Source organism: Podarcis pityusensis, assembly GCF_964106645.2.
Source record: "Podarcis pityusensis genome assembly, chromosome: 11".
NCBI classification, from domain to species: Eukaryota; Metazoa; Chordata; class Lepidosauria; order Squamata; family Lacertidae; genus Podarcis; species Podarcis pityusensis.
This window is the reverse complement of record NC_138036.1, coordinates 59,767,164-59,783,520: the sequence shown is the minus strand read 5'-3', so window position 1 is coordinate 59,783,520 and position 16,357 is coordinate 59,767,164. Positions and strand designations below refer to the sequence as shown.

The 16,357-nt window shown below is 41.2% G+C and overlaps 1 protein-coding gene across 3 annotated transcripts in view; it reads left to right on the top strand.

Annotated features, from left to right (window-relative positions):
- Window positions 1–16,357, top strand: part of VPS13A (vacuolar protein sorting 13 homolog A) — a 154,319-nt gene that overhangs the window by 53,054 nt on the left and 84,908 nt on the right. For all 3 annotated transcript variants that reach the window (XM_080972149.1, XM_080972148.1, XM_080972150.1), the window contains exons 18-25: window positions 2,871–3,072; window positions 3,162–3,276; window positions 3,912–4,048; window positions 8,042–8,174; window positions 9,125–9,242; window positions 9,902–10,040; window positions 12,630–12,717; window positions 15,233–15,402. In XM_080972149.1, coding sequence (XP_080828275.1) covers window positions 2,871–3,072; window positions 3,162–3,276; window positions 3,912–4,048; window positions 8,042–8,174; window positions 9,125–9,242; window positions 9,902–10,040; window positions 12,630–12,717; window positions 15,233–15,402 — 1,102 coding nt within the window. The remainder of the gene's footprint in view (window positions 1–2,870; window positions 3,073–3,161; window positions 3,277–3,911; window positions 4,049–8,041; window positions 8,175–9,124; window positions 9,243–9,901; window positions 10,041–12,629; window positions 12,718–15,232; window positions 15,403–16,357) is intronic.

Sequence of the window (16,357 nt, the reverse complement as noted above, 5' to 3'; positions counted from 1 at the left end):
AGATTGCGCTGTGGGTAAGACATCATGCCCATCTCTTTCAATGGTTTCTGCTTCCCTAAAGGGTAAAGGTAAAGGGACCCTTGACCATTAGGTCCAGTCATGACCGACTCTGGGGTTGCGGCACTCATCTCGCTTTATTGGCCGAGGGAGCCGGCATACAGCTTCCAGGTCATGTGGCCAGCATGACTAAGCTGCTTCTGGCGAACCAGAGCAGTGTACAGAAACACCGTTTACCTTCCCGCCGGAGCGGTACCTATTTATCTACTTGCACTTTGACGTGCTTTCGAACTGCTAGGTTGGCAGGAGCAGGGACTGAGCAACGGGAGCTCACCCCGTCGCGGGGATTCGAACCGCCGACCTTCTGATCGGCAAGTCCTAGGCTCTGTGATTTAACCCACAGTACCACCCGCGTCCTCTGCTTCCCTATCAATGGGTAATTACACATAACCATCACAAGGTGCTCAAGTTACCTCCACTACTCAATTTGTCCATGAGATGGTGGACAGTGGAATCAAATCTTCAGAAGGGAACTCCTTTTCACTTGGCGAAGTTCACCAAGGAACTGTGATCACAACAGATGCCAGTTTGCAGGGTTGGGGTGTGCATTGCCAAAGGCACTTCATGCAGAGGCTATGAACTACACCAGAGCAGGTGCACTCCAAAAATTGATTGGAGCTGAGGGCAGCCTGGTTAGCATTGGTCCATTTTGTTCAGTTCCTGAGCATCGATCATGTGCTGCTACGCACCAACAACTCCACTGCCAAGTCACATCTGTCATCAAGGTGGAACAAAATTGGCATGCCTACAGAGAGAATCATCACTCCTATTCAGTTGGGCAGAAAGGAATATTCTCAGTATCACAGCAGAGCATATTGCGAGGGAATGGATGCTCAACAGGCAGGTCTTCCTTGTGATTCAGGAATGCTTCAAAGTACTGTTCTTGGTGGCCATCACCTCTACACGTCGTATATCAGAGTTATCTGCCTTGTCAGTGGCAAAACATCTATGCATCTTTCACAAATATAAGGTGGTCCTCTGAACAGACCCTTCATTTCTGCCAAAGGTACTTTCACATTTCCATGTCCAGCAGGAATTGGTGCTACCAATCTTTTGCCCAGATTCTAAGCATCCGAAGGAGAAAGCATGGCATTCCTTGGATGTACTACCCAGGACAGGATGGGGTTGTGCAGGGTTGTTAAGGCAGCAGAGAGCATTGTTGGCTGCCCACTCTCCACCTTAGAGCAGATTTATGCCACAAGGTGCCATAGGAAGGCACTGGACATAGTAAAAGATCCATCGCATCCTGGTCACTGTCTCTTCGAGCTCTTGCCGTTGGGACGGAGATACAGGACGATGAAGACAAGAACGAGCCGTCTTAAGAACAGCTTCTTCTCCAGAGCGATCTCGGCCCTGAATGGGAAGCCCGGACTTTGAAAGTCATCTAATCTCCCTTGCTGTATTATACTGTATTGATTAATTAGTGTTTTTATGGAGCAGTCAAGTAATTTCGTTGTCCCCGAAGGGGGGCAATGACAATAAAGATATTATTATTATTATTATTATTATTATTATTATTATTATTATTATGTTTGCCGTGTACTGAAGGTGTACATTCAGATAGCAAAGGACATTAGATCCACTGATTACCTATTTGTATTCTTACATCTATCAAGTATGAGAAAGAAAGTTACACGCTTCACCCATGCGAGGTGGATTTGGGCTTGTATTTCTCTATCATACGAGTCACTTAAGTTACCACAGCCAACACATACATTGGCTCATTCTATTAGGTCAGCAGCAGCTTTGGCTACTTTTGCCGTTAATATTCCATTACTATTACTTCCATTTGTAAAGCAGCTACTTGGTCTTCACCAAGTACATTCACCAGGCATTACAGAATGGCCCTTCTCGCTTTGGCTGATGCTGCTTTCGGCCGCACGGTCCTTCATCAAGTGGTTTAGATACTATAACTTAAGTTGGAGAAAGCTGTGGTATGTCCCGACACATTTGGATCATCAGCAACCACTGTAAATAGGATGACTGGTTTAGTAGGTTGCTGATGATTTGAAAGGGGCCCATCCCTATAGTGGTCTGCAGTTCCTTGCTTCTTTCCTTTTCTGTTACATTGTTAGTGTTAACTCTTTCCATTATTTTATTTGAGCTGAGCCAGTAGTGAGGTAGGCAGATATGTACAGATTCCTTTCCTGATATGTACAATATCTGATGCTGCTGGGCGAAACTGAAGAAACTAAGGGGATTGTGCCTGTCTCCCAGAGTTCTTTGCTCTCCTGCCTCTGTCATGTGAAGAGGGTAGTAACCCAACCCACTTGGATAATCTGCAACCTACTAAATCTCTGCTTCAGGTAAGACCAATCGTCCTTTTCATGTGAGGTTAAGTGCCATGTCTGCATTATCTTCAGCATTGTTTCCTTGATGCTGCTTGATACAGTTTTATAGGCAAATGTGTCCCCCAACAGCTTACTCCCAAGATTCATCCTATATTTTCATTTCCAAGTCCTGTTTCCCACGTATGCTTTAGTCCCCCTGCTGAACACATACCTTGTTTCAGCAGTATATCATGGAGCTATATTCTTCTTTTTGTGTCTCTAATATCTGTTATCATGGTTTCCAATCACACTTTTATATATTACCATCTACTCATCAAATCATGGGATGGTAATATTGTAAAGCTTTTTTTTTTTTTTTAAGGGCAATATAACCAAGAGTCATCTGCGACAGGACTTAACTGTCAGGGGTCCTTTACCTTTACCTTTTATTGAAAAAAAAGCCCCATAGCAAAACCCCAATCCTTTGTTGGTACAACTGTATGTATATATGCTCATGTAATTTTCATAATGTGTTTTACACAGATTTGAATCTAGTGTAAGTGCATTTGAAGTTGAAGGCATGGCTCGGGAAAAAACAGTACCTTGCTTACTGTCATCTCACACAGTCCATTCAAAGCACAGTGCATCACTCTTCACCATTATGTTTGAGACCAATCCCTTAGATGAGACTGCCAATCAAAAACTAAGAATAGAGTCACAGCCTTTGGAAATAATATATGATGCAGTAAGTAGAAATGAGTTCTAGAAGTTTTCAAAAATTAAATTATATATTACATTAGCAATACATTTTCCTGACCTTTTATACTTTTTCAGATGACTGTGAACAGCATAGTAGATTTCTTTCGACCTCCAAGTGATGTTCATTTAGAGCAACTAACATCAGCAACTTTAACAAAGCTAGAAGAATTTCGTGAAAAGACAGCAACAGGTAAACATCAACCACTTGGAATAAGTTTTTGAAAGACTAAATTCTGTGTATTCATAGCACAATGAGCACTAGTGCCAACTTTGTACTGCGTAGTGTACATGGGTAGTTCTCACTATGTGGAGATTATCTTAACATGGCTAAGTTCTTCATGGAATTTTTAAGGGTATATGAATTGGCCTTATTTTTCAAATATCTGCATCTGAAACTCATGTAATACTGTTGCGCTGTGTAGAATGGTGAGGAGACACTTCCAGCCCATCAGCCTTGTTAAACCCTCCAGGTCTCCCCTTTAGTGGAGGAGGCTGTTTTCTCTAAGCCACATACATCTGCCTTATGCCGAGTGTCATATATGACATCAAGTGTGGGGCAGGTAAATAGGCAGCTTCCTTAAAAGAAGCTTTGTAGGCAAAATCAGTCAGCTGATTGGTGACAGCTGCAAAATGCTGGATACCTGCCTTTGCCCCACCCAGCTGTCAAACTTGGTCTGCAGGGATGGGAGAGGTGTGGCCCACCAGTCAGATCAAGTTCTCCATCTCTGGTATAGAAGGTCTTTGTTTTGCTTAAATTTATTCACTCATAAATACAGTGTTCTTGTGATCCTTCTTAATTCTCATGCTTTTCTTGTGGTTTTCTAGGCTTAGTGTATATTATAGAAACGCAGAAGGTTCTAGATTTAAGAATAAATCTTATGGCTTCTTATATCATTGTACCACATGGTGGATTCTATGAACCAACATCAAATAAGTTACTTTTGGACCTTGGTAACTTAAAGGTAAAATTCTCAGAAATATCAACTATTTAACACTTATTATTCATCTCCTAATTATGACTTGTATTTTATTGTACCCGATATGTGGATAGTTACAATTGTGCATGTGGTGATGACTTAAAATGGGAATTCAGTGCCATCTAGCAATAGCAAGCAGAATTGCAGCTCCAACAGAATTTTGAATATCCCTCCCTCCTTGGAAGCCAGTTTCTGATTTTGCCTCTACTGAATCTGTACTCAGAACATTCTCTGTCTCTTCATTCCTGCTTCAATGTTTCTCAGTTTGTGTTTTTTTTAAGAGTGTGTGTTTTATCCTGTGTCTTCTAGAGCCCCCTCCCCCCAGTGTTTCTTAATAAAAAAGAATAATTGGAGTGAAAAAGAATTTTTATCTAGTAGGCGTATCATTTCAGGAGGGTGTTTCTGGGCTCCTGAGTTGGGCTTAGGCTCCGCCCTGATGATGAGGCAGGAGGAAAGAATTCTTCAGGGATGTGGTTAGCTCCCAGTCAGCTTTTTTCTCCTGCCTTCAACAAGCAGATCACTTCCGCTTCACTCCCATTCTTTCTGTAATATTTACTTAACCTTTTATCACTATCTTTTAAATTTTAACTTCTCCTAATCTCTTTTTGGCTCTGCTGATAACAGTTGCCCATCATTCCTTTCCTAAGGAAAAACAAAAGACAAAAATATTTACTTCATATTCCCTCCGTCTCTTTCCTTTTCCTAAGAAAAAAAACAAAAAACACTTGCCTCAGATTCTCTCTGTATTCTGTTTTCCCACCATTTAAGTTCCACCCTCCCTTTGCTTGGATTGGTGGCGGCTGTTTTTTTCATCTGCTCTTTTGGGTGGGAAAGAGAAGAAGGAGCATTTGAGGAGGTAACTGTTACAGGAAAAGGTCTGTGGCCTCAGCACCAGTCTCTCCAGAGCTTTATTTCTCCCGGTCGGCAGCCTCCAAGTTTGTCCCTTGATTCTCCTCACGAGCTGCTGAGCAATGTCTCCTCCCAGTCTACTGAACTTTTCCTTCTGGTCTACTTTTCTATCCATTATCTGTCTGATCAGTCTGGCCTAAGGGTCATTCCACATCAAATCAATGCAAAACATGGGTTTCACCGCCTACTGTCTCAGATTTTGATGAAACTTGATGTGCACTCATCCCTTATGGTTGAAAGAAACCCCCTTAATTTTTTTTCCTCTATCACAAGTGGTTTTGATTTTATAGCACTTCAAAGTTTCGTGAAATCTGCATTTCTGTCCCTCTTGAGATCCTCTGCCTTCTGTACATCCCCCCCCCCCTTCCATAACCAATGATCCGATCTCTTTGAAATTTTACACTGGCTGTTTCTCCAATACAGAGATGGAGAGAACAGTGACGGCCTTTCATTCCACCCAAATACATCAGGGGGGTTGCATTTGAATTCTCAGTTAGTCAGATCAAGAATGCCTTAATTGCATCAATTGCTTGTGAGATGTGACATAGCTCCCCTTCTCAATTTGGGAAGCAGAAGCAACCGTAAGAGAAAACCCTCCTTCCCAGATGCCCCGTTGCCTGATGGTCATGGTGGTATGTCTCTTGGCTCTCCCAGTCCATGTGTCTTGCCCCCAGGTGGCACAGCAGGGAAAGTGTTTGCCTCATTGGCTATGCAGTCTCCTGGGAAAGGCTGCTTCCTTGAGTTGGAAGAGAGTGTGCGGAGTGATGGTAAGGTCGCTGAGGAACAGCAATTGCACCATCGTTTTCAGGATGCTCGTTATATGCGATTACTTTGCAGAGCCTTGGCTGCTCTAGGTTTAGTCTCCCCCTCAAGAAGCCCCCCCTCCTTCTAAGGGAACTGCAGTGCTCACAGGGCCACAGTCCTCTTCCAAGTTTATTCCAACCTCCACTCTGTTTTAAAAGTTGGCTAAATTGGAGCAGGATACCCCACTCCACCCTCAGTTTAAAAAGTGGTCCAGATTGTGACTAAATATGTTATTCTGAACCCTGAATTTATGTCTTCTTTAAAATCTCTTTGCTTGTGAAGGGGATTCTCAACTGAAGGACACCACAGAGAGTCTCATATACTTTGCCTTACGCAGAGTTTATAAGGCTACTGCTTCTTCTTTTAGAGCAGCTTGTACTGCCTCCTTTTTCTCAAGGGCATCTATCATTTTGGGTTGATGAATTACTGAATAACCCACAGCAGGATCCTGCCAGGGGTAGGTGACACCCCCCTCCAAAAAAAATCCAGGGTGGCAGCCTTTATTGTTGATGCCACTCTGGATGCTACTCAATTTCCAGCTCAAGCCATGACAGCACAAGCTGTTGTTTGCTGCACATTGTGGCTCAATCATTGGGAGCCTGATCCATCTCTGGGAAAGAAAGTTTCACCTGCCACATTATCCAGATGCCTATGTGCTTGTATATCTTTGGCTTATGAGTCTCTCAAGTTACCTTTTCCATCACTTATATTACCACACTCTACCAGATCAGCATCTATGTCAGTGGCCTTTGCTGCCAATATGCCTCTCCTGGATATCTGCAAAGCAGCTAATTGGGCATCGGCAAGTACTTTCTCTAGGCATTGCAAACTAGATCTATTATCCTCAAGTGATGCAGCCTTTGGCTGCACAATTCTTCATCAGGTTTTATAGTTAGCTCGACTGCAGTTGGGTCCTGCCCAGTTGGGAATCGTTGTGGTATGTCCCAGTCTGAAGACTTCATCGTTCACTGTAATAATTGGATGATTGGTCTTACCTGAATAGTAGACTTATCAGGTGGATGATGCAGTCTTATCCTCAAAGTTCTCTTTCTATTAGCTGTTACTTCTGTTCTTAGAGGATCTGGGTTGGAGGCATTCCTCAGAAAAGCATTTATGTGTTTTCTTTAAGGGCAGGGTGGTTTTGAGAACTGAGCCCTTCTTCCTACCCAAAGTTCTGTCGAGATTCTCCTTATGTTTTATCCCAGCCTTTCTCACTCATTGGAAAAGGTCTGGCATTTGTTAGATTTGTGGTGGACCTTCGAGGTGTACATAGCCAGGACAAAAGAGTGTAGATTAACTGACTCCTTGTTTGCTTCCTTTAATACCACTCCCTTGCAAAAAAGTTTGCTCTTCCATCTTATCTAGGTGGTTTAAAGCTTGTAGTGTGAAGGCACGGGGAGCTTTGAAACTTCCTCCACCATCTTCTATTACAGCTCATTCTACTAGGGCAACAGCTAGTTAGGCAGCTTTCTCTGCTGACAACCCTTTGATTGATATCTGTCGGGCAGCCACTTTGCCATCTCTTACTACATTCACGATGGAGGCTTATGCTTCAGCCGAGGTTGCCTTCAGCTTTATGAATCTGCAGCAAGTTCTTCCACCTTAGTACTTCCCACTGCAGTTGGGAACCGCCTTAGTTGGGTATGCTGTGGTACGTCCCAACGCGCTAGCCCAGTGACACCCTCCTGAAATAATATAGTTGGTTCTTACCTGAACTGTAGATTTGGGAGGGGTCACTGGACTATCGGGACCTCACTCTGGTGTGGCTGCAATGGCCTATAAGTTTGTATTGGATGGTCTAGATGTTTTTCCTATAGTTCTTAGTTTTTCCTTATTGGGATGAGAGTTTACTATCATTTTACATACCCTTACTGTGTTGCTCCGATGACTATTGAGCTTCACAAGTCAGTAAAACTGATTGAGAGCCAACCACATCCCTGAAGAATACTTTCTTCCTGCCTTGTCATTGGCTTGGAGCGTAAACCCAACCCGATAGCCCAGCTATCCCTCCCAAATCTACAGTTCAGGTAAGAACCAACTGTACTGTTTCTTAATGGTTCATTGTATTTCCTAAAATTTCCTTTTGATATTCTGTCTTTAATTATCAGTACAGAATATCTCATTAGATCGTCAAGAAGTCTGGAAAAGTCTTACAGGGTTTTGTTCTTGGGGGACAGTTTAAAAGTAAGCTTTATTTCAATAAATACTTAAAGATGCATATTTGAAAAACTAACAACTAATTATTGCTGTTATTTTCTTTTTAAGATGACAAGTAAAAGTCGGTCTGACATGTGCAATATCAAAATTGGTGAAAACACTCTTGAAGATATTATGTCAAGAGCATATGATATGTTTGACATTCAGCTCAGCAGCATACAACTTCTTTATAGCAGACATGGTAATTATTCATATAAATCAATGCTACACACACACACACACACACACACACACACACACATTAAAAAGTATGACAGGTTTAGCATAATTTACTGTTAGTCTGATTCCAACAGTATGATCACTATTGTTCAGTGCATGTTGTCGGGTTTTATCTGATTTTAAAAATTTCTGATGCTTTATATTTATTTACCTGGCATTTAAAAAACAAATAGTAGTATGTGCATGAAAGTGAAAATGAGAGAGATCTTTACATCACCCCAGTGAGCAAGAGGATGGTGACCAAACAGGACCCAATAGCCTAAAATTCATTTGGGAAAAATACTTTAATTACATGTGCAAAAGACCAGTGATTGCATCTTAGTTCACTAAAGATGTATGCTTAAATATCAAAGAGGATCAAAAAACATAAAAGAATCTTGAGAAAATGGGGGGGGGGGAATAATGTGTGCAGGAAAAATACAATACATTGGTTCAATGAGGGGAAAAGATGTACAGTATACAGTATTAGATTAATTACAACTTAACCATGGTTGACCCTTTCATCAGCCCACCTGAACACCACCTGACCTCTAGATAAGTTTACTAGATTCCCAGCTGTTTTACATAGCCTTTTAAGGGAAGAATATAGCTCGCCATCAAGAGTAGAATTCAGAAAACAGGCTCCTATAGTCTTAAATGCCTATCAGCAGATAATTATCAGTTTATAATTATCACAAGGATCAAGAAAATAACTTAAATGATATGCACACCACTTACACATCTAGATGCACCCATGCATTTTGACTTTACAGTAACAAAAAAATACTACTAGAATTAATTATCAAATAAATTTGTGAAGTGGTCCATCATCTCTTTAAAACAACACGTGCTTTGGTGTGTATGCAGGCTTTAGGAAAAATGCGCATGAAACTGAGACTCAAACATTGTAATAGACATATTTTCTGTCTTTAGATGAAAACTGGGAGGAAGCTCGAAACTTACGATCCTCATCTCAGCATATCATACAGCCTCTGGATGTGAAAATGGAACTGAGCAGAGCAATGGTTGTAACAGATGCAAGAATGCCCAAGTATGACATTCTTGCTGTTAAGTGAATTTTCAGATTGCTGGCTTGGTAGGGAGCACAGTCACTGCTTCCATTGTCCTTCACTTTGAGAACAGACCATTTATTTTCAGCTTCCTGTTCTTTAAGAGCTATTCTCTAGAAGAGCTCTTATCCCATGACTCCTAAGTTTACTCAGAAGTATTTGTTGAGGGACATTGTCAAAAACTGTTTTGCCTGACAACAATTTCTTTGAAACTGCTGCCCTGAATTCCTTGACAGAAAGGATGTAAGTTTTAAATAAATGCAAATAAAATAACATTTAAACTTTGGCAGAGCTGATCGGTGCAAGCTGATCGGTGCATGTTCCATTTTTATTATGTCTTTCAGATATTTATTTCAATGCATAGGTAGGGCTGAGGTCCTTTTGCCCCCTCCCCCCCAAAAATTGAGGGGGCCAGCTCCCCCACGTTAATAGGCATTGCCATTCAAATGGTATGTGAGTGTCATGTCAATTATGTGGGGTGAGGCTTACCTGCCCCCCAATATTTTATTCAAGTTGGCACACCTGTTTCAATGTTAATTGTTCTTTTTAAAAATCATATATGCCAACCTGGAACCACTACTTAATTCCCTAGTACATGGCCCCCTTTGTTTTCTAATTGCTTTGTCTCTTTGTGTTATAGGTACAAAATGTTTGGTGAACTGCCACTACTGTCTTTCAATATCTCAGATGAGAAATTGAAATGTATTCTGGATCTTATTGATAGTATTCCTTTACCAGAAGCTCCTCCTGAAACTACTGCTACTACACAACCTTCCAAGGCAAGTGTTGTATTGAATTGGTAGAAACATTTGGTAAAGCTTCAACAATACTGGTAATTCTTCTGCCACTTCATCATAGTGCTCTTTTTAGCAATGGGATATTTCTCAGTGTGGTAGAGGTTCACACTAAATGAGTTTTTTTTACCACCATGTATTTGCTGTGGTAGTGCTACTCAGCAGGACTTTGTTTCATATCTGGCTTGTAAGCTGAGGTTAAAGCAGAATTTCCCAATTCAGATATAATAGGAAACTGTGGTTTAAAGAAAGCATGATAAAAATAACAATGTCAGATGTACAGGAGGGAGTTCATGAGTTGTTTGTGACCTGATAAAATACTGGAGCACTGACCCTATTGGTAAGTTTACATCCCTCACCTCCAGATATTGCCAAAATGACCCCCTCTCCAAGTTTGTTGACTTAGGGTTAGCAATATGTGTGTTTCCCTTTTTCAGATAACATATTTCTAGATTTCCTGTTTTAGCAGTAAAGCAATTCCTATGCTTTTCTGAAGTCTCTTTGCTATCCTTTATGACTTAGTCTGCTGCTCCTTAGAATGTTCTTTAAGTTTATTTACGGCCATATTCCTTTGAAATGATTTAAATCATTCATTTTGTCCAGATAGTTTCAGTAACTGGCAGTGTAGTTTAGTATGTGAATTCTTACACTTCAGAGTTTTCTGAGTGTGTACAGAGGTACCTCGGGTTACATAGCTTCAGGTTACACACTCCACTAAGCCAGAAATAGTGCTTCAGGTTAAGAACTTTGCTTCAGGATAAGTACAGAAATCGTGCTCCGGCAGCGCGGCGGCAGCAGGAGGCCCCATTAGCTAAAGTGGTGCTTCAGGTTAAGAACAGTTTCAGGTTAAGTACAGACCTCCGGACTGAATTAAGTATTAAACCCGAGGTACCACTGTACTAATACAGAATCCTGAAGAAATGTTACAGTTAACATGTAACTGCAGACTGAAAGTTCCCTAGTCTGGAAATCAAAAAAGAGAAGAACATTCCTCTTCCGCTGGACCTCACTCAGCAGCTTTTGATATTTTATTTATTCGTGAAATTCATGTAAACAATCACTTACGGTATCTTGGAATGGCTTCCCAGAATGGAATTTGAAGGTGTTTATTTGATACCTGACCTTCCTAGACAGTTGTTTCCAGAAGATAGTACTGGGTCTATGGCTGGCCTGTGACTGGTTGGGGCTGATGGGAGTCCAGCAACATCTGGCTAGCCAAAGCTTCCCTATCCCTGATTTATGATACCTATTTTGTCTCCTAAGCTGCTTAAAATTCTGTATAAAACTGGTGGGAGAAATTGTCCAGGGATTTGAAGTGCAATGTCTTTGGTATCTGGATCACACACACACACACACACACACACACACAGTCTGTCTGTCTGTCTGTCTGTCTGTGTCTGTCTGTCTCTGTGTTTTTCTTTGCCTCCATCTCTCCTTGCAGCCTAGGAAGAGATCTTGGGGCTGGGTGTGGGCAAAGAAATTGAATCTTAATCCAGACAAGACGGAGGGACATCTGTTCTGTAGAACTCATGACCAGGGACAAGGATCCATTCTATGTTGGATGAGACTATATGAACCTGAAGCCACAGGTTCATAGTCTGTGGGTGTTTCTGACCTTAACCCTGGATGCCCTAATGACAAGTGTTAGTGTTCTCAAAGGCGTCTTTGCCCAACTTGGGCTAGAGTACCAGTTTCATCTGTTTCTTCAAGTCTCAGTTCTGCCCATGTTAACACGTGCCTTAATATCATGTCTGGAGTATGTAGTCTGCCCTATGCAGAAATTTAATTCATCAGTAACATAGCATAGAGGTTGTTAATTAAAGCTGCCTATTGGGAGCATGTAACTCCCCTTTTAAAGCAATTACACTGGCTGTCCATTTCTTTGAGACCAGTTCTCATGACCTTTTAAGGCCTTTGACAGTTTGGGACCAAGATATCAGAAGGACTGTCTTCTCTTGTTCAAAGCTGCCTGATCACAAAGGTAAAGTCTGGAAGCTCTCTTGTCTGTTCCATCTCATCTACTATATTACTCCCAGGCAAAGGAGAGAGCATTGCATTTGTGGTAGTCATGTCTAGGTTGTGGAAATCCCTCCCCAAAAAGGTTGATTCCAGCTTCCCCTTTTGGCTTTCCACTGGCGAACACCTTCCTGTTTAGGAATGCCAATGGTGTTAAACAGAAAGTCAATTTATGTTTTTGGTGACTTGTTTCATTGTTAGTATTTCCTGTTGATGTTTTTTATTTCATTTTAATTGTCTGTATTTATTGTTGTTATTTTTGTATCTTATGGTTATTGTTAGCTGTCTTGAACAATCAATAAAGATGACACTTAAAATTGTCAAATAAAATATATTAACCAAATAATAGTCATTTTGTACATATAAATTATTATTTATTATTATTATTTATTAAATTTGTGTACTGCCCTTCAATCGTAGATCTCAGGGCACTTCATAGCATAAAAATACAAGATCAAAATACATAATAAAAACAAGAACAAGCCAAACTAAGAACGCTCCCCTTGCCCCTACCCGCTCCCACAATAAATAAGTGTTACATATTGCTTTCTGTTTTAGCTTCAGGTATCATCACTGATAACAACACCACAAATGTCAACCTCTGTACTTCCATTTCTAGAATCTCTTTCGGTAGCTGGATCAAGTGGTAAATATTTTCTTCATTTTGTTTTTGGTTAATGTATGTTCAAAAAATGTTTATGATATCCTAATATTTATTATCTACATGTTTAAATTTTCAGGCAGTTTCTTTTCTAGGACCTAAACCAGACAAACAGATATGGTGCAATTTGGTGTGTGTGTGAAGAATTAGAGTAAAAATCTCACAAAAGTTGAACTTTTGAACCAGAGGATTGTAGCTCAGAAGTGGTTATAAAAAAGAAAAAAAATCAAGCTGTGGAGTCATCCCACTGGAAGGATCCATCAGTTATCAGCACCTGCTCAAAGAAGTTGCCTCTGCCCTATTTTCACGAATCCCTTCTCTCTTTGCCTCCTGTGCCATAATAGCTGATCCCATTCAACAAGATCCTCCAACGATTGGGAGAATTTTTTCAGCAACAGGAGTTGACATGAGAAGGGGAATGTGGGGAAGCCAGTCACTGCCAGCCCCATGATTTTAATCCATATTCTATAGTTCATTTTCTATTGTATATTTAAAAGATCTTTAAAAAATAGATAAGAGGTTGCATTCATCCAAAATTAGTTGTACTTGAACTCAGTTAAGTCAAATGTGAGACAGGCACCATCTCTGTTGCCTTTTCAGCAACCACTGAAGACCTTTTAATCAACAAGGCTTTAAAGTAGAACTCTTTACCAGTAAGCATCTGTATTGCAGTTGTTTAGTTGCTGTGCCTTTTATCTGTTCTGTGATCCTTTACAGTTTTTTCTTCAATCCTCTTTTTATCCTGTAAGAATATGCTGGTGAATATGCTTGTGTATGTTGATGCAGAACCTGTCCTGCAAGGAGTTAAAGATATCTGTCCACTTACAGTAGATGTTACCTTAGCGGTGTTCAATTTGCTAGAAATGTCAGAAGAATCCATCTCTTTATTATGCCAGACTCAGAACCTATGGGCTACTGTAGTCATAGTTCCATGGCATCCATGTCTGACAGGATCAGCAACATCTAGGATGTGGTCCTAGCTATTCTTCCTCTAAGTACAGTAGGCCTCATGACCTTTACTCAATGGCTTGCTATGATAGCTTTCTGTACGGTCCATCCCATGGACACACACACTACACACACACATGACATTTAGGATGGCTTCTCTTCCTAAGCCAGAAGAAGATCAGAGTCAAGCTCATTATCTGCATCTTACAGCCCAGAGACAGTTGAGCCGCTTAGAAAGGGACCGCAGCTTAAAACGGCTGGAGCTCAGGGTGGTGCACTTAGCTCTCAGACACTTTAAAAACAGGCTTAAACAGATGCACATCCCGGTCCTAATGGACAGTGTCACCACTAGGGTAGTTCTCATCTGCAGCCGATCAGCAGGGACGCTAGGAGAATGGAAAATTGGTCATTTATTGTAAATAGTTCTTATTTGGCAGCCAAATGAGCCTGTCACACTGCACTCTACATATGTGCTGCTCAGTATTCATTCCTCACTTCTCACTGATTGGGCCTTGCCCTTTTCACACAATGGAGGATTCCTATTTCTTTCATTTCTGTCTGGGGGTGCCTTGGCTCCTGGTTCAAAAAGTGTTCAAGGGATTTTCCATGAACAGAAACTGTGGACACATTTGAAATGTGGAAAAATATTAAAATTAATCTACAAGTTTCCTGCCTGGGCTGTTAGGATATGATGTAACCCACAGTGACTGGCTCACATTATCTGCTAGAGAAGACCCTTTCATTATAAGCAACCAGTGCTCCATTTGCAGTTGTGAAGAATAGCATGTGAGTTTACAAGCAAGTTTACAAGCTGCTGCTGCTCTTGCCTGCAAGTAGATACCCCAATTTATCACTTGATGTGCTAACTGGACAGATCTGCTTGGAAGGGACATAATTGGAGTGTTTAAATAATAATAATAATAATAATAATTATACCCCGCCCATCTGGCTGGGTTTCCCCAGTCACTCTGGGCGGCTTCCAACAAAATATTTAAATACAATGGTCTGTTAAACATTAAAAGCTTCCCTAAACAGGGAAGAAGACAACCTTCAGATGTCTTCTGAAAGTCTGGTAGTTGTTTTTCTCTTTGACATCTGGTGGGAGGGCATTCCACAGGGCGGGTGCCACTACCAAGAAGGCCCTCTGCCTGGTTCCCTGCAACTTGGCTTCTCACAGTGAGGGAACTGCCAAAAGGCTCTCAGCCCTGGACCTCATTACTAATTCATAAATTAGTGACTTCAGCAGCAAAATCTGGGAACTGTTATAGTGGAGATACTTTCTGTGATGAGGTCTTGATTGCATCAGCTGTTCCTGGTATTCCAGTGTTTCTCAAACTTCTCCAGCTGTTATTGGACTAAAACTCCTATAATCCATGATCACTGGTCCTGCTAGCTAGGGATGATGGGAGTTGTAGTCCAACAACAGCTGGGGATCCAAGTTTATAGTTTATAAAGGCAATTATAGTAATGTAATTATTGGATTATGTTAAATATATTTATGGCTTAAGTGTAAGCATTTCATGATAACCATTTGAACTATTATCGTTATTAGAATCTGAAGAAGAATTTTTTGATGCCCCAAGCAGTCCTATAGAAGACTGGCCATTTTTTGAAGCTTCTTTGGGGTCCTCAAGTAGGCCTGGCAGCTTAAAGAAAAAGGCAGTGAGACGGGAATCATTGAAGAATATGATTGATTTCCAACTAAGATTTGAAATACCTGAGGTAATATACTATTTTACCTTACCTTATGTCTCTTCATGACTGCTGTGTGTTTATCCTTAACTATGTTGCGTTCTTTATCGTTAGCATTTTTGCTTCACTTTTCAACAATAATCTAGCTGTTTCTGACTTTTTTATTATTAGTTATCTCAGTTATGTGAATGAATAGAATATAGATATTTCAATTAATGTTAACATAGTATTTAAAAAACCCTAGGATTTGAATCCAGAGTGTGTGGAAGAAGAAGCCAATGGTGCAACAGGACTTTCCCCCTCCTTCTTAACTCTACATTCCCCTGTCCCACACCCCAAAAAGCCCCTCATTAGGAGCAATGACCCTCATAAATGGCTAGAGATGTGTTGCAGGTCACTGGAGGAGGAAATGGAAATCTGTAGGAAAGGGAAATCAGAGGAAGTTTGCACAAGTAGACACTTAAGGGGAGGCTATTTGGCAAGTGCAGTTAGCTGTATCCTTCGGTGTGGGGTTCCACAGGGCTCAATCCTATCCACCACGTTTAACATCTACAGGAAACCGCTGGGTGGGGTTATCCGGAAGTTCGGAGAACGTTGTCAGCAGTATGCTGATGACACTCAGCTCTATTTCTCCTTTACATCTGTAAGTGAGGCCGTGGAAGTGCTGGACCAGTGTCTTGCCTCAGTAATGGACTGGATGAGAGTCAACAAACTGAAGCTCAATCCAGATAAGACTGAGGCACTGTTAGTGGGTGGTTCCCAAGACCAGATGGGTGGGAGTTCACCTGCTCTTCACTTCCTCTGAAGGAGCAAATTTGTAGCTCAGGGGTATTCCTGGATACTTTGCTGTCACTCAAGGCTTAGGGGACCTCAGTGGCCCGGAGTGCCTTCCATTAGCTTTGGCTGGTAACCCAGCTATGCCCCTATCTGGACAGGGGTAGCCTAACTACTGTTGTCTATTCTTTGGTAACCTCAAGGTTAGATT